This window comes from Gopherus evgoodei, chromosome 1 (assembly GCF_007399415.2).
Source record: "Gopherus evgoodei ecotype Sinaloan lineage chromosome 1, rGopEvg1_v1.p, whole genome shotgun sequence".
In the NCBI taxonomy this organism is placed as follows: Eukaryota; Metazoa; Chordata; order Testudines; family Testudinidae; genus Gopherus; species Gopherus evgoodei.
Genome location: NC_044322.1, coordinates 153,044,443 through 153,069,071, shown reverse-complemented (window position 1 = coordinate 153,069,071; position 24,629 = coordinate 153,044,443). Strand labels below are relative to the sequence as shown.

General features: G+C 43.6%; 1 protein-coding gene across 7 annotated transcripts in view; it reads right to left on the bottom strand.

Moving 5' to 3' along the window:
* Window positions 1–24,629, bottom strand: part of SYTL5 (synaptotagmin like 5) — a 161,240-nt gene that overhangs the window by 36,811 nt on the left and 99,800 nt on the right. For 5 of the 7 annotated variants that reach the window (XM_030575791.1, XM_030575783.1, XM_030575808.1 and 2 more), the window contains 3 exons: window positions 16,956–17,081; window positions 9,373–9,529; window positions 2,144–2,276 (listed from right to left, as the gene is read on the bottom strand). In XM_030575791.1, the coding sequence (XP_030431651.1) occupies window positions 2,144–2,276; window positions 9,373–9,529; window positions 16,956–17,081 (416 nt within the window). The remainder of the gene's footprint in view (window positions 1–2,143; window positions 2,277–9,372; window positions 9,530–16,955; window positions 17,082–24,629) is intronic. The other 2 variants (XM_030575798.1, XM_030575827.1) reach the window with 2 other exon arrangements.

Sequence of the window (24,629 nt, the reverse complement as noted above, 5' to 3'; positions counted from 1 at the left end):
GATTACAGGGCAGGTAGTGATAGAACCCCTTACTGGTCTGGGTGAGCCTCCAAAACATCACAGATACCAGGAGGCAGTGAAGGTGCCTACGTTTGGTACTGCTGATTCCCATGTGGAGAGGAGAAGGGAAATCCCTCTGCGACATGGGAGGTCCTGACTTACCAGCTAATGGCAAATGGTGTAAAATGTACTGGCTGCTTTGTGGAAGGATTCTCTTAGTTTTCTCCTAAAGAATACTCCATGCTGCTGCTGTTCCCCATATAAAGGGAAGAAGGAAGTCCTCTTACGTTGTGGGCTGAGGGGGCTTGGAATTTTTGATTTGATCCCTCCACCCTGGGATGTAGCTGGTGCTAGTTTGGGGAAGGATTTCTCTAGTCCATCTTCAAGAGTCTTCAATAGGAGAAGAAGCTGCTGTGATTTCTTTCAGCTTCCTATATACCTTGGTGAAATGAAGCCAGTTATCAATTTCCAGGGAGACTTTATTGCATCAGGTAATGTGAGAGGGAGAATCCCTCCTTGCACAGAGAAAGCAGCAGTCAGAAATGCCTCTTCCTACAGATGCAGTGCCTGTTCAAAGGTACTTTGCTGCTTTCAAGCAGGAAAAATCTAAGGTGAAGAACATAGCATCTTTGATTAGCTCTGTGGGATATGTTACCCATTCTCTGGTACAGGCCAACCTCAGCTGAGCCAGAGTGGCTGAGCCCTGCTGTGATTCACAGACTGGCTCATAAATCTGATGGGCTGAACAGAGAAGATTATGGGGATGGCTGAGTGAGAGGATAAAGGAACTTCTGCCTTCTGTTTCAAATGAGAAAGAGAACAGTCTTCACCAGTTCCTGTAAAATGGCTCTGGGTGCACCTTATTGTGTCAATAATCATTTAGGTACCATCCTCCAATGAAAGAAACACTTTATCTGTCCCTCTGCAAAAGGTAATGACAGGGTAACAGTTTATTACATCCTGGGCAAAATGAAAATAATGGCTACACTTCACAGACCTGATTCTCCACTGGCCTGCATGTTCTGAGGCCATTTGAACTTGTGCCAAGGGCGTGTAAAATCCCATCAGACCAGAATGGCACAATTATACACAGGTGCACATGACCTCACAAGGTCCAGTTTATTAACTGATAGACTCTCTCAGGAAAGTATCATTGAGCACAGAATGTTCCATTAGCTGAGAACGTGTAATGTATACAATACTAACACAGATGACATTATATGGGGTTAGAATCTAAATTCTCTCTAAGCTGCGCGGCCATGCAGCTATTAAGTGCTGCGCAGGCGCTCAGGGCTGCGGCAGGGAGAGATGCCCCTCCCCTAGTCCAGGCCCGGCCCAGACCTGCCACGGTCCAGGGACAGGTACTCTTCCCCGGGCCCAGCCGGCCCAGATCTGCCACAGCCAAGGAAGAGGTGCCCCTCCCCCCCAGCCCAAGGGCTACTGCAGGGAGACAGAGCTGGCAAGGAGTCCTCTCTCCCCACCATAGCCCTGGGGAGCCCCACTACACCCCAAATCCCTCATTCCCAGCCCCACCCCAGAGCCTGCACCCCCAGACAGAGACTTCACCCCCACATACATGCCAACTCTCTGCTCCAGCCCTGAGCCCCTCATTCCCAGTCCCACCCGAGCCCACACCCTCACAGCTAGAACCCTTACCCCCCTGCACCCCAACTCTCTGTCCTACCTCTGAGTTCCTCATCCCTGGTTCTACTCCAGAGCCCTCACTGCCCTGCACCCTAACCCTTCGCTCCAGCCCTGAGCCCCTCTTCTCCGGGCCCACCCCAGAACCCTCACTCCCCTGCACCCCAGCCCTCTGCCCCAGCTCTGAGCCCTCTCCCACACTCCGAACTCCTCGGCCCCACCCCCACCACATGAATTTTGTTATGTGCACCAATATGGAGGTGATTTGTCACACATAACAAAATTCATTCCGCACACGGGTGGGAAAAATTAGAGAGTACACTGGTTAGGATCACAATTTTTCCCATATGAAACAAGTAAAAGGTATTTTCCTTTCTTATTATAAACCTGATATTTTCAAAACTAACAGGAAACTCAACTGTACTTATATTTGACCATCTATTACGCATTAGAACAACCGAAAAAAAGGGTGAAAGAATTAGGACTACTAATGAATATTTACCTGATGCTAGAGATGCCCTAGAAACTGCTATTGAAGGTGTTTCAGATGCATTCCTACGGTGTCTTTTCACTAAATCTTCAGGTACACTTTCACTTGCAGGCACAGAAGCGTCATATTTTAAACCAGGATCCTGCTGAATAAGAATAATACACATTCCATAAGCATAGAGCCATACAATAGCTTATTTATAGTCATCATTACAGTCTAATTTCCATAACCCAAAAGAACATTACAAGTACATGATCACTTATTAAATATTTGTATTATAATTAATCAGCATTGGGGCCCCATTGTGCTCGGCATAATACAAAAGGAAATGACAATGCAATCCCTGCATACAACCTAAGCTTTGAATTTAAGACGACAAGTGGGGCAGGAAGGGTGAGGGGAGGCAAAGAATACAATCAAATATATACATTTGCCATTTTGCAAAATTATAAATATGCCTGATCTACACACAGTTTTTATACAAATACAGCTTTGTTAGTTAGGAGCGTGACTCATCTGACATAACTATAGCGGTACAAACCTTAGCCTGGACACAGTTATACTGGTATAAACTGCAGTTCCTATATGTAAACAGCTACAGATATAACTGCATCCACACTAAAGGGGTTATACAACTTTTGTGTATAGACAAGGCCATAGACAAAGTAAGTGCCAATTTACTTATTTGCCCCTGAGCCAAGCCATCATAAATTGGCTGATTTCTTATAGGTGTCGTGGTACAGGTGGTTGAAATGGAGGGAGCTGAAGGAGAAAAAATGGTAGAACCCTTACAGATGAATTCAAGGAAGGCATTCTGTGAATAAAGAGCAGCATGGAAGAAGGTGCAGAGAGCAGCTGGCAAACACACAGGCATCTAACATGTACAGAAATAAGAATATTGTAATCAAGCATGTCATTACCAATTATTGTGCAAGGAACTAACACAGACCCAAAAGAATGCAGAATCCTTCCTTCAAATAGCTTTTACTCTCAGAATATAGACAGTAGGTAGGAAAAGGGAGAACAACAAAATATTAAGGTGGCCAGACAGCGATGCAGTGGTTGGCTACCTGCTGATAATGTCACAGCACAAAGGCAAACAAATTTCTCCTACCCACTATCCGTTTTGAAATTTTAGAGTGTAAAGTCCTTGGAACACAGACTGTGCTTTCTTTTGTATTTGGATAGTACCAAGCACATTGTAGATGTTATTGGAAAATATTAAGATGGCCAGACAGTGATGCAGTGGTTGGCTACCTGCTGATAATGTCACAGCACAAAGGCAAACAAATTTCTCCTACCCACAATCTGTTTTGAAATTTTAGAGTGTAAAGTCCTTGGAACACAGACTGTGCTTTCTTTTGTATTTGGATAGTACCAAGCACATTGTAGATGTTATTGGATATATATGACAACATAGGTTTGATAGCATATGCTGGCTCATATGAATTAATGGGTTTTCATTGTTAAATATCCCTAACAAAAACGACTAGAAATTGTTCTAGCCAAGAATATGGAAAGACATCCTGTTACATTGGGCGGGGGCGGGGAGGGGGGGAAGACTACATCACAATTAAAAAAACAACCTTTGGTGCATATATTAGTAACTACAAGAGCTACTAGAGAACCATAGGTAACATGAAGGAAGCTTGTCATGATATCAGTATCTGTAGACAGATTGCAATGTCCCACCTGCAGCAATCTATCATGGGAGCCAAGGGGAAGAGAGCATACCTAAGAAAGGTTCCTGCCTTTACAGCGTCCCTGACTTTGCTAAGCATCACACCTGTATAAAATGAAGTGGTAACACACTAACAAAAGCTTTCCCTACTGCATGCCAGAACCAGGCTAATGGAAATATTGCTTATTAGCAATCAGACTGACTATTGTGACTCATTTCTGCAGCTCAGATATGGTTAGCACTTGCAGCTGAATCTCTTTATGCCTGCCTTTGACAGCCATGTATTCAGGAAAGGCAGGTCATTCTCTCAAAACACAATGTTAACTCGTTAATCACTGCTCAGTGCAATTGAGATGAATATCCTGGAGCTCAAAGTGAAGTTAAAGTGGTATTTTTATAATAATGTGAAAAAGCATCACTGAGACAACTGAAGGTAATTTTGGCTACTGTCTTCTACGCATTTGCAGGCACTTTTTCCATTACATTTTTTTTCCACATTATCAATTCAAATATATGCATAGTAAATATTAAAGTCACTAGTCAATCAGCTTGACAGATAGTACTCTAAGTGCAGGAGAATAAAAAACAGAACAAGAAAGTATCTTGATGGACTGAGTGAATCTCAAAAGCTTGCCAATTTTTAGTTAGTCCAGTTAAAAAAAAGACCACATAAGATGTAATGGGGGATTTATATACATCTATATACAGAGAAAGTAATATCTTTTATTGGACCATCCTATGTTGGTGAGAGAGAGAGAAGCTTTTGAGCTACACACAACTCTTCTTCAGGTCTGGGAAAGGTATTTTCAGTGTCACAGCTAAATGCAAGGTGGAACAGATTGTTTAGCATAAATTGTCAACACATATTCTAAGGGACCATTCAAGGTGAAGTGGCTCATTAACTCCCCTGTAGTCATAGAACAAAGTCCTCTCTCTCTCTCTCTCTCTCACACACACACACACACACACACACACACACACACACACACACACACCTCTCTCTCTTCACAGAGCACTTAAGTGTCAGGTGGGATTAATTTAAGATAGGGAATCACAATCAATGCTAGTACAAAGGCTGCAGTCATTGCAAAATCTAAGATCAGCCAAATCTCATTACATCCTTCTCACATCAACATTTGTGTACAGGGAAGAACTAGACTCTTCCATCTCTCTGTCATTAGCTGCTGTTTCAATCTGCTCTATACTGTTGGGATCAACTGTTCTGCTCTCCATGTTAGTGGCTGTTCTTAAGATTTTTCTCAGGTATCCTTGTTTCCTCACACTAGTTGGTTTCCATGTGGGAGTCTGGGTGTTGGCAACTGGAATATTTGCCCCAAATATGTACAGCACTACCTTCTGATTCTTGTGGAGATAAACTGATTGTTGGTGATTTGTCTCATCTTTTCATTGGTGTTAAAGTCTCTCCATACAATGACTCAGAATCTTTTGTAGGCACTTAAGTGTTCTATCTAAAGTTTTAATAGCTCACCAGCTCTCGCAGCTGCATGTTGGCACTGAGATTACATTTAAGCTGAAAATTCTCAGTTTTGTTTTGGTAATGTATATCTTTAATTTCCAGAGTGTGTCAAGTTTAGTGAATGCTGTGGACGCCTTTCCTAGCCTTGATGTCACTTCTTTCCCCAGGTCTCTCTTGACTAGTATATAGGGTTACCAACCTTCTAGGATTGTCATGGAATCTCCAGGAACTGAAGATTAATCTTTAATTGAAGACTATGTCATATGATGAAACTTCCAGGAATACGTCCAACCAAAATTGGCAAATCTACTAATATAGTACTGTCCAGGTAAATGAACTGTTCTGCTTTCTTGATGTTTTTGCCTTTTATTACAATGTTACTGCTTGATGTCTGGGTTTCAAGGATGTTTGTTTTGGTGTAACTGATTTTGAACCCTGCTTGGCCTTCGCAAAGGCATCTGCCTTCATAGCTTTTCAGGAGTGTTTCTCATTAGCGTGATATCATCAGCAAAGTCTAGGTCTTCTAGGCATTTGCCATTACCCATGACATGCCAGTGTTTGTGTTGCTAATGCACATCTGCATTATTCAGTCTATGGCAATGCAAAACAACAGCAGAGTTAGAATGCAGCTAGGCTTCATGCCAGTGTCCACAATGAACCACTCTATTGTTTGGTTTTTCACCCCTCCATAGCATTTTGCTTCACTGTACAACGCTGTGCTGATGTTGATGACTTTAGCTGGAATTCCATAAGACTGAAGAATATTCCGCAATGTATGCCTATACAGGCTGTCAAATACCTTTTGGGGAAAAAAATCCATGAAATTGGTAAGAGGAGTCTGGCATTGTATATGTTCATCTACTACAGTCCTTAGTGTGAAAATCTGATCCACACATGATCACTTGGGCCTGAATCCAATCTGTTCTTCCCTAAGCATTGCATCCACTGCCTCTTTTATTCTATATAGTTGTAGTATTTGCAATAAAGAAGATTTTCCCTACAAAAGAGAGTAGTGCGACTCCTCTCCACTTTTCAGAGTAGCAGCCATGTTAGTCTGTATCCGTAAAAACAACAGGAGTACTTGTGGCATCTTAGAGACTAACACATTTATTTGAGCATAAGCTTTCGTGGGCTACAGCCCACTTCATCGGATGCATGTAGTGGAAAATATAGTAGGAAGACACACACACACACACACACACACACACACACACACACACACAGAACATGAAACAATGAGCATTACCATACTCAGTTAAGGTGAGCTAATATCAAACAGGAGAGAAAAAGAACTGTTTGTAGTGGTAATGAAAATGCCCCATTTCCAGCAATTGACAAAGAGAAAGGAACTGGGGACAGGACGGGGAGGTAATAAGTATGGGGATATAGTTTTACTTTGTGTAATGGCCTATCCACTCCCAGTCTTTATTCAAGCCTAGTTTGATGGTGTCCAATTTGCAAATTAATTCTAATTCAGCAGTCTCTCGTTGGAGTCTGTTTTTGAAGTTTTTTTGTTGTAATATTGTGACTTTTAGGTCTGTAATCGAGTGGCCAAGGAGACTGAAGTGTTCTCCAACTGGTTTTTAAATGTAATAATTCTTGACGTCTGATTTGTGTCCACTTATTCTTGTAGAGACTGTCCGGTTTGGCCAATGTACATGGCAGAGGGGCATTGCTGGCACGTTGGCACATATCACATTGGTAGATGTGCAGATGAATGAGCCCCGGACGGTGTGGCTGATCCACTTGTTACAGTCAGTAAGATCACCTTTTTTGGGCAGTCTGACAATGAATCCATGTTTCCACTGGTCAAGGGGGAGTCTCTTTTTCTGAGACTTCGCTGAACAGCTCTGCCAGTTTCATTAGTCTGGTAGCGTCATGTGCGCTTAGCATTTCTGCTGTGATTTGATCATCAACCTCAGCTTTGTTGTTTTTCAGCATCTTGATTGCAGCCTGTGCTTCTGATATCTCTATTGGATTGATGTGGCGATCAGGATAATTAGCTGTTATAAAACATTGTAAGGCAATTTTGGAATGAGAAACCTCCTCAGATGTTAGGAATTTGTACTAATTAAGCCGCAGGAAGAGCAATTTCCTTGATCATATTGCCCTGCTAAATGACTGATGGGGGTTATATCTTTTACCCAACACAACAGAACTACATGAAATAGAATTGTACTAAAAGACTGTATTCCCACCTAGCACTTTCAATACCTGCACACGTACATCACTGCTTATAAACAGATGTCTTGTAACAGCTATCAGTTCTTTATCAGGTGTTGCCATATTTTTTAAAAAAGCAACAAAATAGAGATTGACATAAGAATGTTTGTAACAGGGTGGCTTGGAATGCTAGTTGGCCTACTGGTTGCAGTGCAAAACTTCCTGCCCCCTGCTTCTGTGGTCGAGATGCCTCAGTCTTTAATGAAGGAGGGTAGTGGGACTCCGGCTCTCCCACTCTACCCGGTCTCAACCTAGAGCCCCATGTAAGTCAATCCCTGAGTAGAGGAGCTCTCAGCAGGGAGTCTATGTCCACTGCCCTGGGCTACTTCCCACTGTTGCCCCTTCAGTTTGGGGCACAGCCCCTATAGTACAAGTTCCTGTGATGCTTGTCTCTAGTATTGCCCCTTTGTGGACCCTGGGCAGTGTCCTGCTATGGTCCCAGCTTCCCCTGGCAGGGCAGCTATAAGTTTGGTGGGGTGAGAACTCCCCTCAAGATCTCAGTGCTTCAGACCCCAGGCTCCTTGTAAGCTAGGTGCTCCTATACCTCTTTCTTTGCCTCTTTTGGCCAGGAAGACGGTGCTTGTTTACCGGTGGCTACTTCAGGTAGCAAGCTAGTGATCCTTCCCTCAGGTAGGGAAGCAGCTAACTCCTGCCTCTCTGACAGTAAGCTCCCTCCTTTTCTCTCCCCTCCAGGCCTGGCATTGGCTGCAGGTGGAAAGGGGCGAGGCTAGCTGGGCCCAAAGGCTCTTTTTAGCCCCTTCCATGCTGATGGGAGGTTTCTCTGCTTCACCATACTGTTGTTCAAAAATCAGGACACACTTGAAATTGTGAGGAGAGGACCTGACTGTGATGGAACCGCTCAGCAGCCTAGAATTTGTGCAACAGTGATTTGTTAGTATTACAGACCAAACTTGTCCTGAATGAAGGAGAGAAATCTTTGGGAAGACTCACTATCCCAGAAAAAATGACACACCAATATTAAGAGGATTCCTTCCCCAGGACAGAAGTTCATTTATGGGAAGAAAGGAGAAAGTCCTTCCTCTCATTCACTCTGCCATCATGCTTTGGCCCTGCCAGGAAAGGCTGATATGGCATTCAAGAACGTGGTAATACCTCTCTGAGGGAAAGTGATGGTGCTTCCTCCCAGGGCCTTAGAAAGCTTAGCATAGCATCCAATTCCTAACTGACCCTTTGATCACTAATCCTGGACAAAGGTACAAAGACATTTAAAAAGCTAGGCCCAGAAACTGCTTGGACGTTCCCTTTCATGCCCAGCACCAGCCAGAGGAGTTTTGGGAGCAGCTTTAAAGTTCCAACTGTCTGGAGCTCTGCACAGTACCCACCACAGAAGCAGGTCCTTCACGCCTGTACCAATCTCCTGATGTCAACAAAGCCTTCAAACTTGAACTCCTGTGACTCAGTTTTTCTCAGCTAGTTGCCTACCTGCCTCTCCTGTCAAATTCCTTCTGCTATCCTCCCACTATTTTCCTTCAATCTTTCCCTTCACAGCATCCCAGGGGTTAAAATCTTGTAGAAACTGATGGGTGTGGATGCGCCCTTACATCTTAAGTAGTAATTTTTAACATTTAAGTAATAACAGTCAGTAACAGGACATTTTAGAATGAGAACACTGTTTGCCAATCCAAAAACCAGATCACTGATAGCGAGTTTAACAGATTTCATTATGGTGAGAGATTGTCACTTGTCACAACAGGATTAAGGAATAAATAGCATTATCTTTGGCAGGCTTAGCGTTTATTGGTTGCAAGCTGATCAGATATTGACTGTGGTGTGTATGGTTGTGGTGTCAGTGATGTCTGAAGGTGACATCTGTGCAGTTAGTAGCATTGCTACATTTACCCTGCTGTAATCTGAAGTCATGCTGCGTGTGCTCAGTGCCGGTGACCTCGGACAGACTGGACTGGAGGCATTGCTTCGGTACCCAGAGCTCACTGTGCCTTTCATGTTACCGGGAAGGGTCTCTGCATCATTGTTGTTCAGTGAAAGAGTGCTCCCCCTGAGGAGACAGGACAAACAGATCCCTGTTTTCAAAACATTGGCAACACAGCAAGTGGGGAAAATAGGAAACAAAGTTTTCTAGAACTATCTTGTACCATATAAGCTACTCTAAGGATGGAACAGCGACAAACACCACATGGAAACTATGAAACCATATCTGGTGGCATGGAAGGGAAGAATTAGGTGACGGTTGATTGGAGATACTGTCTGTATACATTGCTTGATGCATTTATTCTCAGATTTAGGAACACTTTAAACATGTCTCTGGCATACAGCATTAATATAATCCAAGAACTGCATAAGATTTGTTTTCCTCCATGCTTATTTCATAAGTACACCTATTTTCAGCAGCTGATTCATTGGTTCCTCACATGGCATTCCCCATCACACTGCCCCTTGCTTTGCAATAGAAGTTACTGCAGTATGATGGTTCTGGATGCACCTGCAGATTCTTTCAGTGCCAACAGACACTCCAGGTGAGTCGGCTGGCTCAGCTGCTCCAAACCTCTCCATCTGTCTGTCTGCTCCTCAAGAGGGACAAGGCTCCACATTGTCCCATTTACCTTGTAATGAGAGTTCCTGGCCTGAACAGGCTGGCAGTTCCTACATGACTCTGCTCACTAGTGAAATTACACCACATTTTTTTTTGCCAACCTTGCAGTCATTCAACAAAACTGACAGAAAAAAACAGCATTCAGAATACAGGAATCTGACTATTAATACTCAACAGCATTATCATCTCTAAATGGGCACTGATACAGTAATTCCAGTCCCTGCCACCAGGAAAACCTGATCACAGGAGAGACTGAGATAACAACAGAAAGGTGATGGAGGGGAAACATTGCTAGAACTGAACTGACATTTTCACCCACATAAACAAAATGTTACTAACCTTCTCAACAAATCTGTCAGCGTTCCCTTCATGCTAGATGTGACACGAGGGACACCTTCGCTTAGTTTATCCTGTCATATCATGTTTTGAATAACTGCACTGAAAACCCCTTTTGCCACACTGGCAACTTTTATAAAATCTGCTGCTGAACCGAGGAACAAAATTCTTGACTGTGACAGTTCATGTCCCTGTAGTAACTTAAGTTAGAATACAGATTCATGAGACCAGGGTTGTATTCAGAGTGAACATATCCTATTTGGAGAGTTTAATGTCCCTTAACAAGAAAAACACTTTGATGGCTTATCATCTGTGAATGTAAGACTAAAATACTCTGCCATCCCAAAGAAAATGAAATATTTTAGGAACAGTGTACTGAAGACCCCTGGATTTTAGTTCAGTGATGGCTTCGTTATCTTTACATGTTTGTGAAAAGTTCATATCAAAAGTAATTTTTAGGGTTCCCTCCCAACCCCCATCCACCCAATGACTTATATAAAGATCTAACTCCGTACTGTTAGGAAAGAAAGCTAAGACTATTCTGCGTCAACTGTATTCTGGTGTTGCTGTTGGGTTTGGAGTCTCATACTGATCAACTTTCAAACTTGCAATATAAAATAACCAGAATGTCTAACACTTGAGTTTTGTTGCATGTCACACCATAACTGAAAGACTGTAATAAGAGTTTAACTAATAAACCTGCTTTTTAGGATGTTTTCTCATTATGTGAATGAAAAATAAAAGTTGTTAAAAAAGAAAGCTTGAGAAACAAATTCCATAATGTGTAACCATAAGAACACCTATGTGCATCATCAACCAGATTTGAAACCAGGACTTTCAGACACACAACACAGACCTCTGCTACTTGAGCATATTTTCTCCTTTACCTCTGTTTGGGTCAACTGCTAAAGCAGAATGTGACCCATTTTGCCACTCGTTTACACAACTATTTGCTAGACAGCAGTGAAACACTGAGAATCAGGATTTGTTGATTCTGTTCCTGGTTCTGTGCATATGTCTACATGGAGTCAGAAGGTGTAATTTTCAGCTTGAGAAGACATACCCATGCTAGCTCTAATCCAGCTTGTGTGCTAAAAACAGAAGCATAGTCACTGTGGTGCAGGCAGCAAGAGGGCCCAAATATGCACCTAGGCAGGGCCATCCCTGGGAGGAGATGCAGGGGCCCGGGACAAATAAGCCCCCACCAGCTTGGGGGCCCCGGTCTGCATCAGCGCAGCCAGGGCCCTGGGCATGCACGGTGGCACCCCCCACACTACTAGTTCCTGCGCCTATGTCTTCCAGGACCGAGCATGCCAGCCAATCACACTGGCCCGAGGTGCCCCCCAAAACGCAGGCCCCGGAGCAGTCGCGATTCACCCTACCCAAGGGAGAGCTCTGCACCTAGGGTCTTGGATGAGATCGTGTTTAGGCAGCTAAACTGTCCCGCTGCTCACACAACCATGGCTACACTTCTGTGTTTAGCTTGCTACCTTGAACAGAGCTCGCTTGAGTATGTCTACTCGAGCCAGAAATTGCACGTACCTGCACCAGTGTAGACATATCCTGGGAAGGGAGGCAGTCCTGCAGTTAGAGGAGTTGTTACCAACATGTTAGCCAGGCACTTAAGATTGGTGTTCATTCAGTCTGAAGGAGGAGGGTGGCTAAGTAAATGAGATTTAAGTCTCCATTTTGGAGACCTTGGTTCTTTTACCATGTATGCTAGAAGTGACCTTCTGTAGCCTCACACTGAATTGTCAAAGATCCATATATCTTTGTTGGGATGGGGTAAGCCAGTGTAAGAAGGGAGCTCATGACATCCTGGCTATCAGGCCAGTGCAGTTTTCCCTAAAGCAAAGATGTTGGAGCAAGAGTGTATTCACATTCTTTTCTTCCTTCCCTTTTGCTGAATATTGTTTGGTTTGGCAAGACTGCTGAAAGAGGAGGCCAATTTATTCAAAAATGGCAACAGAGGAAAATCTAGGATATCATTGGTGTTGGAAGAAGCTGTTTAAGATTTTTTTGTTACAATGATGATTATTATTTTGCAATTCCAAGCAGATATATAGGATGGTTAAGAGAGATTTTGATGCTATTTTTAACAATTAGTATTTAACTCTTTAAATTAACAAGAGTACACATAATAAATGTACCTTATGTATGTGACTGTTACTTTTTTAATCTGATAAGGTATGAATAAGATACTATACTGTAAGCATCAACATGAGCTGCTTCCTAGTCTTTCCAGACATCTCTATGAATTCAACCTTTCCTATAGGCAATGAGGTAATTCAGTCATCCAGACAGAGTCCCTCCTGAACATACAGACAGGTCAAGATGTGCCTTTAGTAGCTCTATTGATACAAGCCACTGATTTGGAGGGTGAGGCTGAAATGATGGATAGAGATGAAAATTGCCATATTGAATCAACACTGATGGAAGAAATCCTGAATCTTGCCTCTGGCCGAGGCCACTACTTGATGTTTAGACCAACCTACGACCCACCAGGGCATTCCTAATGCCCATGGCCTGCTTCAACACAATATACTAACGGCCAATTCATTAGCATTTTGTCGTCATGTTTACATCATTTTAGTTTACACAAGTGTGTAAATAGACAATACTGTACATAAAAACAACCTGTCTAAATACTTTTGAAACAAGCTGAATTTAAAATATAAATAAATACAGGTGACTTTCAATCTTATTAAAATATGTAGAATCTGTTTGGCCCACACAAGGTTGTGCTCAGGTTCATGTGACCCTCCTGTGTAATAAGGTTGGGCACCACTATTTTAGATGAAGCCCAAAGGGAAAAGTACTTTTGATGGTTCTGGTGATTACCTGTAAGTTTGCCCTCATGTTTACCCTCTCTCTGTCTCTAAGGGTATGTCTACTCTGCAAGTGAAGGTGAAATTGCAGCCCAATAGGTATACTCATGCTAGCTTTAACCTGGCCAGAACAGGTAGCTATAGTAGTATAGACATGCCAGCATGGGCTAGAAACCAGACCAAAAGTCTGCTAGAGGCTCTGGATGTGTACTTTAGTTGCTAGCCTGTGCTGCCACATCTGCACTACCTTTGCCACAGGTATGCCTACTCATGCTACAATCACACCTTAACTTGCACCACAGACATAGTATAAGGCTACATCTACACTCTATGCTCAGGGCGTGATTCCCTTGCTTGTGTACACATACCCACACTAGCTCTGACTGAGCTAGTACAAGTATAAATCACAATGTAGCCACAGAAGCACGGGTTACGGCAGAACAGGGACAGTCTAGCCATGCTGAGCACATATCCATCAGTTTCAGGCAGATTTGTACTTGGCCTAGCTAATCCATGCCTCTACAGCCACTATCCCTGCCACATGACTGCCCTGCTACTTACACTCATGCTAGCTAAAAGGGAGTTAGTGCGAGTATGTGTACACAAGCAGGGGAATCACATCCGTAGCTCGTACCCTAGACACAGCCTAAGCTTTTGTACCATGCTCACTGCGGCAGATCTGAATACCTACTGCAAAGTCTATTCTGCCCACTTTGCAAAACACATACCACGGAAGGGAACTTTAATGAAGTGGGTGATCTACTTCTTGTTCTATCTTTGGACGTTGCATTGTAGCAATGCTAAGCAGTAAGATAGAGCTTTGCTTTCAAGAATCTGTCACCCCAATCCTTCCAGTTAAGCAGAAAAAAAATACAGGTACAAAACAAAAAAGAAACAGCCAAGAGCCCACCTCTATTCTAATAAAACTTCAAGGCACAAATCATGGCTGCATACAAAAGGTCCAACTACCTAAAGGAAACGGCATTTGGATTCTAGACATGAGTTGACTTTGAAGTTGGCCTGGCTAATAAGATCTGTTCAGAGTGAATAAAAGCAGATTGATGTTTACAGTCTCCCTGAACTCTCCCAATCTTTCACCTTCTGCAGTACAATAAATAATTATAGTCAACAAATCAAAAGCCAGGAGGGAAATAAGTTGCCTGTTTAAATAATAGGACTCATCTGTAATTAATCAATTATTATGATGTTCTTTTGACGTAACACCATTCACAATGAACTTGTCAGAATGCTGCCAAGGAGAGTAATATTCAAGCTGCTGCTCATTTAATTGGCTTAGAAGTTTTGTATTTAAAAAAGTTACCATTTTATGTTTATTCTCAGAAAAACACAAATATTGTGGCAGTTTTCCCCCCCCATCATCTGGGACCAGATTTTCAGAAAAGCTTAAGTCCTATTTCAGGCACAAAAATAAGTGGCCAGATCTTAAAATCTATGAATTTTGAAGGCCAGAAGAAACCATTATGATCATTTAGTTTGAACTCTTGCATAACACAGGCCCAAGAACCTCACACAAAAAATTTCTACATCAAGTCCATAATTTCTGGTTCAGCTATAGCATATCTTTTAGAAAGACATCCAGTTTTGACTTAAAGAACTCAAGTGAAGGACAATCCACCATATCCCTGGTAAGTCGTTCTAATGATTAATTACCCTGACTGCTAAAAATTTGCACCTTCTTTCTATTCTGAATTTGTCTAATTTCAGCTCACAACCACTGGATTTCATTATGCCTTTTTCTGCTTACAATGAAGTAGAAAATGGGTATTCTCTGCAGTGCCCTTTTCAGGGCCATGCCCGGTACAATCGTACCAGGCCCTCCCATTGGATTCTGCAAGGGTCTGCCGCCTACAGCCTATGCTGTAACTCTGTGTCAGTCTCTAAACAATCGTGTAACAAAACAGCAACTCAGGATCTGGCTCTCTGCACCTTAAGACAAAGAAGAGGGGAAAAAAACAACCTGAAATGCAAGTGCTTATTTGCAGCTCTTAGGCCAAGGCCCTGGCCTGGGGTTAGCCCTGAGGAGCTCCTCCTCTGTCCCAGTCTCACCCAGCTCTGCCCCTGACCAAAAGCAGGCATGCCTTCTTTAACTGGCCTTCTGGTTCTCCACTAGTCAATATTTCTCTTGGCCCTACTAGGCCTCTGGAGGACTGTCTTGTTGGTCACCTGGTCTGAATGGATTTTCCTTGGGCAACAAGTGTCAAGGTGCTAATGCCTCCAGCAGGAGACAGAGAAGGTCTGACAGACCCTGTCACAATCAGATGCTGAGGTCTTTTAGCAATCTGGCAGCAAGTTCTCAATAGGAGCAATGTGTCATAGCTCCCCTGAGGTATGACAATTTACAGCAGTTGATTATGTGCCCTCTTACCCTTATTGCAAGGTTTGAGTGCTACAAAATCTAGTGGTTTGTGACTGCTTGCCTGGAATTACCATCACAGTGCACCAGGGGGCTGCAGGCCTTACCCAGCACCATCAAACAACCAGAAAAACTCACTGCTTAACAAAAAAATAATAATAATTTTTAAAAGTACTTGCACATGTACTCTGGTCATTCTGTTGCCTTTTTATGGAACGAGTCTTGAGATATGTTAAGAAAACATGTTACAGAGCAGTGGGATCAATTGCTCTCATTAAATAATGAGGACAGAACAAGCAGTAAGGAGCAGCACAGAAAATTTACTTACAGTTGCATAACTGTTCTTGTTATTAATAGAACAAACTGCTCTGGGAGACTATGGATTCCCATCACTTCAGATATTCAAAGCTACGTGTAACACTGATATATTACGGATGGCTCAGGAATAATTAAATTATTTTTGCCATGGTATGAGGGATGGATTTGACCCCACTAGGCCAACCTACATGATTTAAGGATACCAGCATAGGAGTTGGGAGCAGACCATTCTCAGTGAAAGCCTGGACACTGGAATTAGTTCCACCCTTCGCCCCCAACACCACCAGAGTTCATGTCTGTGAGGATGGTGTATTTCCATTTGGGGGAAAAAAGGAAAACAAACCCATCCAAGTGTTCAAGTGCTACTGTATATATGTTTTGAGTTGCTAAAGAATATTGGAAATTTCCATTTGAGCATAAAGTGAAATTACACTATTTTTCAATCCAAATCATAAGATTTCTAGGCAGGTGAAACAATCAACACTAAGTGAACACAATTTGTATCCAGAATCATTTGTGGAAATTATGCAAATAAGAAAAGTAGTAAAATATCAGTTGGCCAAATTCTGGATTTATTTTTGCATGTTACGAAATCCGCATTCAAAACATGGGCATCAGGTTATTTAATACTCAACAGTATTATTGTTTGTAAATGAGCAATAACTGAGGTCTCTTACACCAGGAAAAACTGATCAAGGAATTAGTTAGATATAATCAGAATAATTATGGAAAGACTATGGAAGTGAAACATTTTAAAAGCTCAACTGACATTTTGCCCAAGTCAGATATTGCAGTCAGCTTTATGCTTGACTGATTACAGGCTCAGTTTTGCAAGGTGCTGAGCAGAGCTCGTCAAAATAAGTGACCAAAAAGGACAAAATTTTCCTGAAAAACGTTGACGTTTTTCAACCAGCTCCAGTAGTGCTGAACTCAAGAGCGCAAAGGGTTACACAGGACTACTCTGCGCCTTTCTGGATCAAGCTCTGAGCTATCATCAGACTTCTCTGTCCCTTACCTGTCAGAACAGGGAGTAGACCTGACACTGCGTAAACTTTGGGCATCAGCCTCTGAACTGCTGTTTATTCCATCTTCAGCTTTCACACTGGTGATTTCTCCTTTGGTCACTGCCCTGATGGCCTTCCTGAGGAGCACAAATTAAAAAAAAATAAAGCAGGGTGAAAATGTAAAGCACACAATACTTATGCCAATGTTACTTCTGTGAGATCCTGCCTATTAGAAAAGAGAGCAGGCAATGGTTCTGATAGCACCATGCTGTGCTTCTAGAGGCTATGTGTTTTGAGTATTGCTGAGGTCAAAAATAGAAGAGGCAGTCACAGGTTTAGTGAAAACGCTCACCTATCTCTCTGAGTCACATAAATAATAATAGTGCCATATGTATTACAGTACCGGTTAAAGCATGCCAGGAGTTGTGCAAACACATAAGAGACAGATCCTGCCCCAAAGAGCTTATGAACTAAAAAAAAACAAAAAACAAAAAAACACAGAGGTGGAAAGGGGCATGAAAAAGCCCCTATTTAATAGCAGGATGATTGTCAAATAATTGTTGCTGAGCTGCAGACAAGACATGGAAAACTGCAGAAAAGTAAAATGAATCCATATTAATTGCAGTAATTTGGAAAAGCCAGAGAAGACCTAAGCAGCGCATTGAATTGCCGCCGCAGACGGCAGGGGCAGTCCGTGTGCTCTTAGGATGGCAGGCAGCTTCTATGTAGCCGTGGACAGCTAAACATAGAAGCTGTTGCTGAATTGCCGCCACCGCGGAAACACGCAAGCCGCTCTAAGGGCACACGGACTGCCCCTGCTGCCCGCAGCAGCAATTCGGCGTGCTGCTTGGGGGCAAAACAACAGGGACTGCCGCCCCCTGCAGAATGCCGCCCCAAGCACCAACTTGGAATGCTGGTGTCTGAAGCCGGCCCTGATCAGAGTCCCCCTGTCAGCCCTGGGCGGCTGGCAGCCAGGGCTCCTACTGTCAGCTCTGGATGGCTGATAAAATTGCAGTGGAAGCCGAATATTGTGGGATCTGCAATTCTTGTAATATTGTGAATTGAATAAGGCCTTAGGTATGACATACAATCAATGTGGTCAGAGTGACAACTTCAGCAAGTAGTAGTTCTGATGGCACTAAGTATCATGTTAGTTCCTTCTGCTTCCTTTTTATTGATTGGGGGTGAAATAGGCAGGTAATGAGGTAAGAAAGGAGAGGAGCAAGAAAGGATAAGATTGAGGGAATGAGAGAAGAATGGGAAGATGGCGTAAAGTAAAGCAGACAGAAAAGGAGGAGATGATGAAAAGGGGAAGTGGGAGAGTCCTGTGTTGTGTCTGGAGCAGAATTTTATCATTCCCTCTCCCCTCCAAGAGCCCAAGTAAAGATGTCTTGGGTGATGTCAGAAATCTGAGAGTCTGAAGCTGGCTCCCGCTATGGCTGATAAGACGCCTTAGTTAAATTTGCTGACGGAGACTATATATTATACACCTCTACCTCGATATAACGCTGCCCTCAGGAGCCAAAAAGCTTACCGTGTTATAGGTGAAATAGTGTTATATTGAACTTGCTTTGATCCACCAGAATGCACAGCCCTGCCCCCCCGGAGCGCTGCTTTACCGCGTTATATCCGAATTCGTGGTGTTGGGTTGCGTTATATTGGGGTAGCGATATATATTAGCTGCATTGTGATAACAGATCTAACTGTTCCCATGGCTTTTCAAAAAGCTGTGTAAAAATCACTCATGGTGCTTTGCTCTGATCTTCCAGTTATAAGATCAATCTTCCATTATCAAATATACTGCAGAACTCCTTTATCACAGAGGGTGACGAACTGACAGACAGGCCCAGCGTCTTCACGGAGAGAAGATTGTGGAAGTAGAGAAAGAACTGACAGGGATTTGTAGGGGATCTTAATGCAAGACAGTCTTTGTTAGCAAGAGTTAGGCTATCTGTAACCCTAATAACGCGAGATTTGTAGAAGCGAGGATTGTGTGAGGCGAGTGGAAAACAACTGTGTGAGAAGTTGTTTTTTGACCTTGTGTAGATAATACGAAATGTAGACTGGAGTCTCAGAAGTGAGAAAAACATGACATCAGGATGACCTATGTATAAACAAAATGCAGCTGTTGCTTATTATTGTATGTAACAAAAGTATAAATGCTGCTGTAATTTTTACCTGGTGAGAGACCTGTCTAGGAAGGGGAGACCCTATGTCCTAGTGCACTCTCTCCCTGCTGTAGCTGCTAAACAGAATAAAGTATCTGACTCTGCTGCACCCAAACAAAAAGTGAGAACTGAGTTTTTCTCTGACAATTTGGGGGCTCATACCAAATAAAAGGATAAAAGGGATCTGAGAGCTTCTGGAGGTGAGCTACTGCTGACAGCAGATGGAGAACCATTTGGCAGCATAGCACTTTCTTGCAGAGAGCTTCCTGCTGCTAAGGATGTACTGTACCTATTCAGAGACAATCTCTCTCTAAGTCCCAGATGGAGGGAGGTTGGGTTTGGATGGTTGGTTCTGACCTCTGTTCTGAGACAGTAGGTTCAGGAACAGGTATAGATGTATGAATGGGCGAAAGGCCACCAAATTGTCTTGGCCATGAAGGTGGTGCCAGGATTATTGTTGCCTTGTCCTGCTTTGACCTTCTTGAAGACATGGGATAATAGATATATATTAGCGGACCTGACCACTGTACCAGAAAGGTATTCTCCTGGAGTTATGCCTATGGGCACTTAGGAGCTGTAGGCATTTCTTGTTTGCTTAGGTTGTAAAGAGGTCCCACAATGGGAAACCCCACTGCCAGAAAATGTCTTGCACCACTGAAGAATGGAGCTCCCACTTGTGATCCTGGTGGAAATGCCTGCTTAGGATGTCTGCTAAGGTGTCCATTGCTTCCAGGAGGTGCGCTGCCAAGGAGGTTATCCAATGCCGAATGCACCAGTTCCAGAGCACGACTGCTTCCATGCAGAGTGGGACAATCTTCATTTCTTCCTGTTTGTTTATACAAAATACAGTAGAGACATGTTGTCTGACATGAGTGGACTGGATGAAGGATAGGAACTTCTTGTATGCTTCGTGCACTACCGAGAAGTCTGATGCTTAGTTTTGATTCTTGCAGAATCCAGGACCCCTGAGAAATATAGCCATCCAGGTGCACTGCCCAGCCCAGAAGAGAGGCATCCATTGTGAATGTCTTTGTGGGTGGTGATGGGGGGAAACACAGACAACCCCTATGCAAACAGTCTCTTTTGTTTCCCATGAGGTGAGAGATGTGAAGATGTTTGGAGGAAGTGAAACTTGTTTGTTCAGGGCATCTGTGCTTGGAAGCATATAGATTGTCCAAAACCATGCCAGGAGGCACCAGAGATGGAGCCTCACAAAGGATATCACCTAGGTGCAGGCAGCCATGTGATCTAGAGGGACCAGGTCGGACAGGACTGCCATCTGGCGGCTGAGTCAGAGCTGGCTGATGATGTCCCTTATCATGCAGATTCTGTCCAGTGGTAAGGGTCATCTTGGTGCACCATAAAGGGCAGGACTCTCTTGTGATCTGGATGAATGTCTATATGAAAATACGGATCCTTCAAAATCAAGGGCCACAAGGCAGTCACCTTCATTTATGGATGGGATTATTGAAACCAACTTGCTCATCCTGAATTTTGAATGGTGTAAAAAGACATCAGCTAGTCCAGGATTGGTCTTCCAGCCCCCCTCCTTCATTTTGGGTACAAGGAAATATCTTGAGTAACAACCCTTATCCCTGTGTTGAGAAGGCATAGACTCTACTGCCCATAGCTGAATTAGAGAGTTCACTTCCTGTCTGAGAGACCTCTTGTGAAGACAGATGGGAGGGGCGTTTTGGAGAACGAGTAGAAAAGAGTTCTACGGTGTAGCCTATCAAGATTTTGTCTAGGACCTATCTGTCCAACATGATAGGGTGCCGCATTAAGAGGAAATTGGACAGGCAGCCATCAAAGGGTGTCGGAATAAGTGGTGGTGTGGAGACTGGTTGATGTCTTTCAAGCATCTCATCAAAATACCTTTTCCATGGGAGGCTGGTATTGAAGAGGGGAAGGTAATGGTGCACTGTGACTACCATGCGATGTGTGTGTCACTTCCTAGGGAGCTCAAAGGGCCTTTAATGAGAGATGGGCTGAGAGCCAGGACAGGATCTACGAGTTCCTCCTGTGCACCAGATATATATCCCCAAGGAGCAGAGAGCTGCACAAAACTCTTTTAAAGAGTGAAGTGACTCATCTGTTCCCTTGCTGAACAGGTTGTTAATCTTGAAGAGGAGATCTTTTACTGTTGCCTGGACCTCCTTGGGGAAAACCTGAGGATTGCAGCCAGGAAGCCTACCTCATCGTGACCAAAGTTGTCATATCTGTTTGCCTGGACAATCTCTCAATCAATTTTCCCCTTGTCAAGGATGGCTTGGAATTGGAAACCACACTCCGATAGCAGATTATTAGCTAACTCCAAAAGCTTGTTGTAATTAATAAGTCATACTTGGACATCAATACCCGGTTATTCACTATATGAAATAAAAGGCTAGCTGATGAAAAATTCTTCCTGCTGAAGAGATCCAGCCTCTTGGCATCCTTGACTGAAGGGGTGAACCTAGGCTGGTGCAGCATGCTGCATTCCCTAACAGTCTGGACCATGAAAGAGTTCGGATTAGGGTGGAAGAACAAATATTCTGCCTCTTTGATGCCTTTTTGGGAGAGTGGCGCAGGTGGCTTTAGTGTTCCCCACCACCTTAGCAGCTGCAAATATGGCCTCATTACCAGGAAGTGCCACCTTGTCTGGAGGATGTCCAGGAGCTTATGAGTTGGATCTTGGACCCCCTACAAGGGGATCTGGAGGGTTTCTGCAATCCTCCTTAGGATACCTTGTTACTAGTCATCTGGTGGCAAGAGTGAGGCTGGTGCCACTCCCTCATCTGGAGAGGATGAGGAAGCGAATGCAACTTTTCTCTTGAGTCCCTGCACTGCGCCAAAGTCAGTGACAAGATACTGGATTCAGTGAAGCTGTGGTCTGACCCAATATGACAATTCCCATGTTTTCCTAGCTTTCTCTGCAATAAATCTTTCCCCTTTGGAGTTGATTTGTCACTTGAAATACTGAAATTTTAACCATAGCAGATCTTCCCATTTGGGGGTGAATTGCAATAAAAAGGGAAGATAAGAAACAGGCATAAATCAGTTCTCTAAATATTTAGTTACTTTGCTTTGTTCACAGCAAAGACAGTAAATGCTCCACTCCACTAAGAAGGCAGACTTTCAGTATACCTTCACCATGCCTATTATCTGCATGAACTGTAACTAAATGCAATTTTTAGTGCCACTGATTCCTTAGGCTGCATTCCCTTCATCTGCATAGGAGTACTCAGAAGCAGCAGCTGCTTCTTTTATCCAACATTAATGAGGTAAAATCAAGTGAAGTTTCTGATTGTCAGAGGCCCAGTTTATTCCTCTATTCCCTTGATCATCACAGCCCTTATAATTTACATACTCAATATGCTGTAGATGCACCTGGATAGCAATTCAATCAGTAGTAATTAGCAAACTCTTAACCAAATGCTTTTCCTATGAAGAGTGACCATCTATGTTCCATGTCAAAATGTGCTCAATTTACCAATAAAAAGTTGTTTTTCTAATTACAAGCCTGGCTAACTCAGCCCCCGATCCAAAAGTTAAGCTGAGTTCTGTCCTCCTCATGCATCAGTACCAATTTATGCCCCAGTAACAACTATGCAACCTCACAGCACATATATCATTCACTCTATACAAACATGTAGCCCCACTTGCCTTACGACACATTTAATTGAGGGAATATTCTAAAGATAATGGGGTTGCACAGATGTCACTGAGACTGTAATGTGCCCAAGCACTATTTTTATTTACTGAAAATGATTCATAAAAGGAAAACACAGCTTTCAGATCACAGGGTGAGTTTACAGAGCTGGAAGTTCGGGGCAAAACATCATTTTACTTGTAAACTGAGCTAATTTTATGTGGAAGCCACTCAGAGGAAACAAACATGGATCTTCAAGGTGCCATTTTTCAGAGTAGAAGCACACTTAGGTCTGGTCTACACTACATGTTTAAACCGATTTTAGTAGCGTTAAACTGATTTAACGCTGTACCCGTCTACACTACGTGGCCCTTTATATCAATATAAAGGGCTCTTTAAATCGGTTTCTGTACTCCTCCCCGACAAGAGGAGTAGCGCTGAAATTGGTATTACCATATCGGATTAGGGTTAGTGTGGCCGCAAATCGACGGTATTGGCCTCCGGGTGGTATCCCACAGTGCACCACTGTGATCGCTCTGGACAGCAATCTGAACTCGGATGCACTGGCCAGGTATACAGGAAAAGCCCCGCGAACTTTTGAATTTCATTTCCTGTTTGGCCAGCGTGGAGCTCTGAGCAGCACAGGTGACCACGCAGAGCTCATCAGCACAGGTAGCAATGCAGTCTCCTGAGAATAGAAAAAGAGCTCCAGCATGGACCACACGGGAGGTACTGGATCTAATTGCTATATGGGGAGAGGATTCAGTGCTAACAGAACTCCGTTCCAAAAGACGAAATGAAAAAATATTTGAAAAAATGTCCAAGGCTATGATGGAAAAAGGCCACACCAGGGACTCAGTGCAATGCAGAGTGAAAGTTAAGGAGCTCAGACAAGCCTACCAGAAAACCAAAGCAGCAAATGGGAAGTCTGGGTCAGGTCCGAAAACATGCCACTTCTACGCTGAGCTGCATGCAATTTTAGGGGGCTGCGCCACCACTACCCCACCCCTGTCCGTGGATTCCGAGGTGGGGGTGGTAATCTCAACCATGGCTGAGGATTCTGCGGAGGAGGAGGAGGAGGAGGAAGAGGAGGACAACCTTGCGGCGAGCACACAGCACTCCGTTAGCCCCAACAGCCAGGAGCTTTTGTAACCCTCCCAGCCCTCCCAAGCCACTAGCCCAGACAGTGAAGCCATGGAAGCGACCTCTGGTGAGTGTACCTTTGTAAATATAAAACATGGTTTAAAAGCAAGTGTTTTTTAATGATTGATTTGCCATGAGGGCTTGGGATGCATTTGCAGCCAGTAAAGTTACTGGAAAAGTTTGTTAACATGTCTGGGGATGGAGCGGAAATCCTCCAGGGATATCTCCACGAAGCGCTCCTGGAGGTACTCCAAAAGCCTTTGCAGAAGGTTTCTGGGCAAGGCAGCCTTGTTCCGTCCACCATAGTAGGACACTTGACCACGTCATGCATGTAGCAAGTAATCGGGTATCACTGCATGACAAAGCATAGCTGCGTATGGTCCCGGTGATTGCTGGCATTCAAGAAACGTCTGTTCTTTATCTCGCTCTGTTATCCTCAGCAGAGTGATTATCGTTCATGGTAACCTGGTTGAAATTCAGGAATTTAATTAAGGGGACAGAGAGGGCCATTTTCCTCCTGGGCTGTTGCTTAAAAGAAATCCTTCCTTGCAGGTAGCCAAGCGGGGGGAGGGGAGGAAGGATAGCGCTGAGCTTTTTTGCGTTTGGCTAGCAGGAATCTTCCCAGCTACCGGCCACACGGTGGGGGGGTGAAGCAGGGTGATTAGCAATGATCTTCCATGATACCAGCCATGCAGTGGGGGGAGAGGTAAAGCAATCATCCTAGAGAATTGGATTGGGGGGGT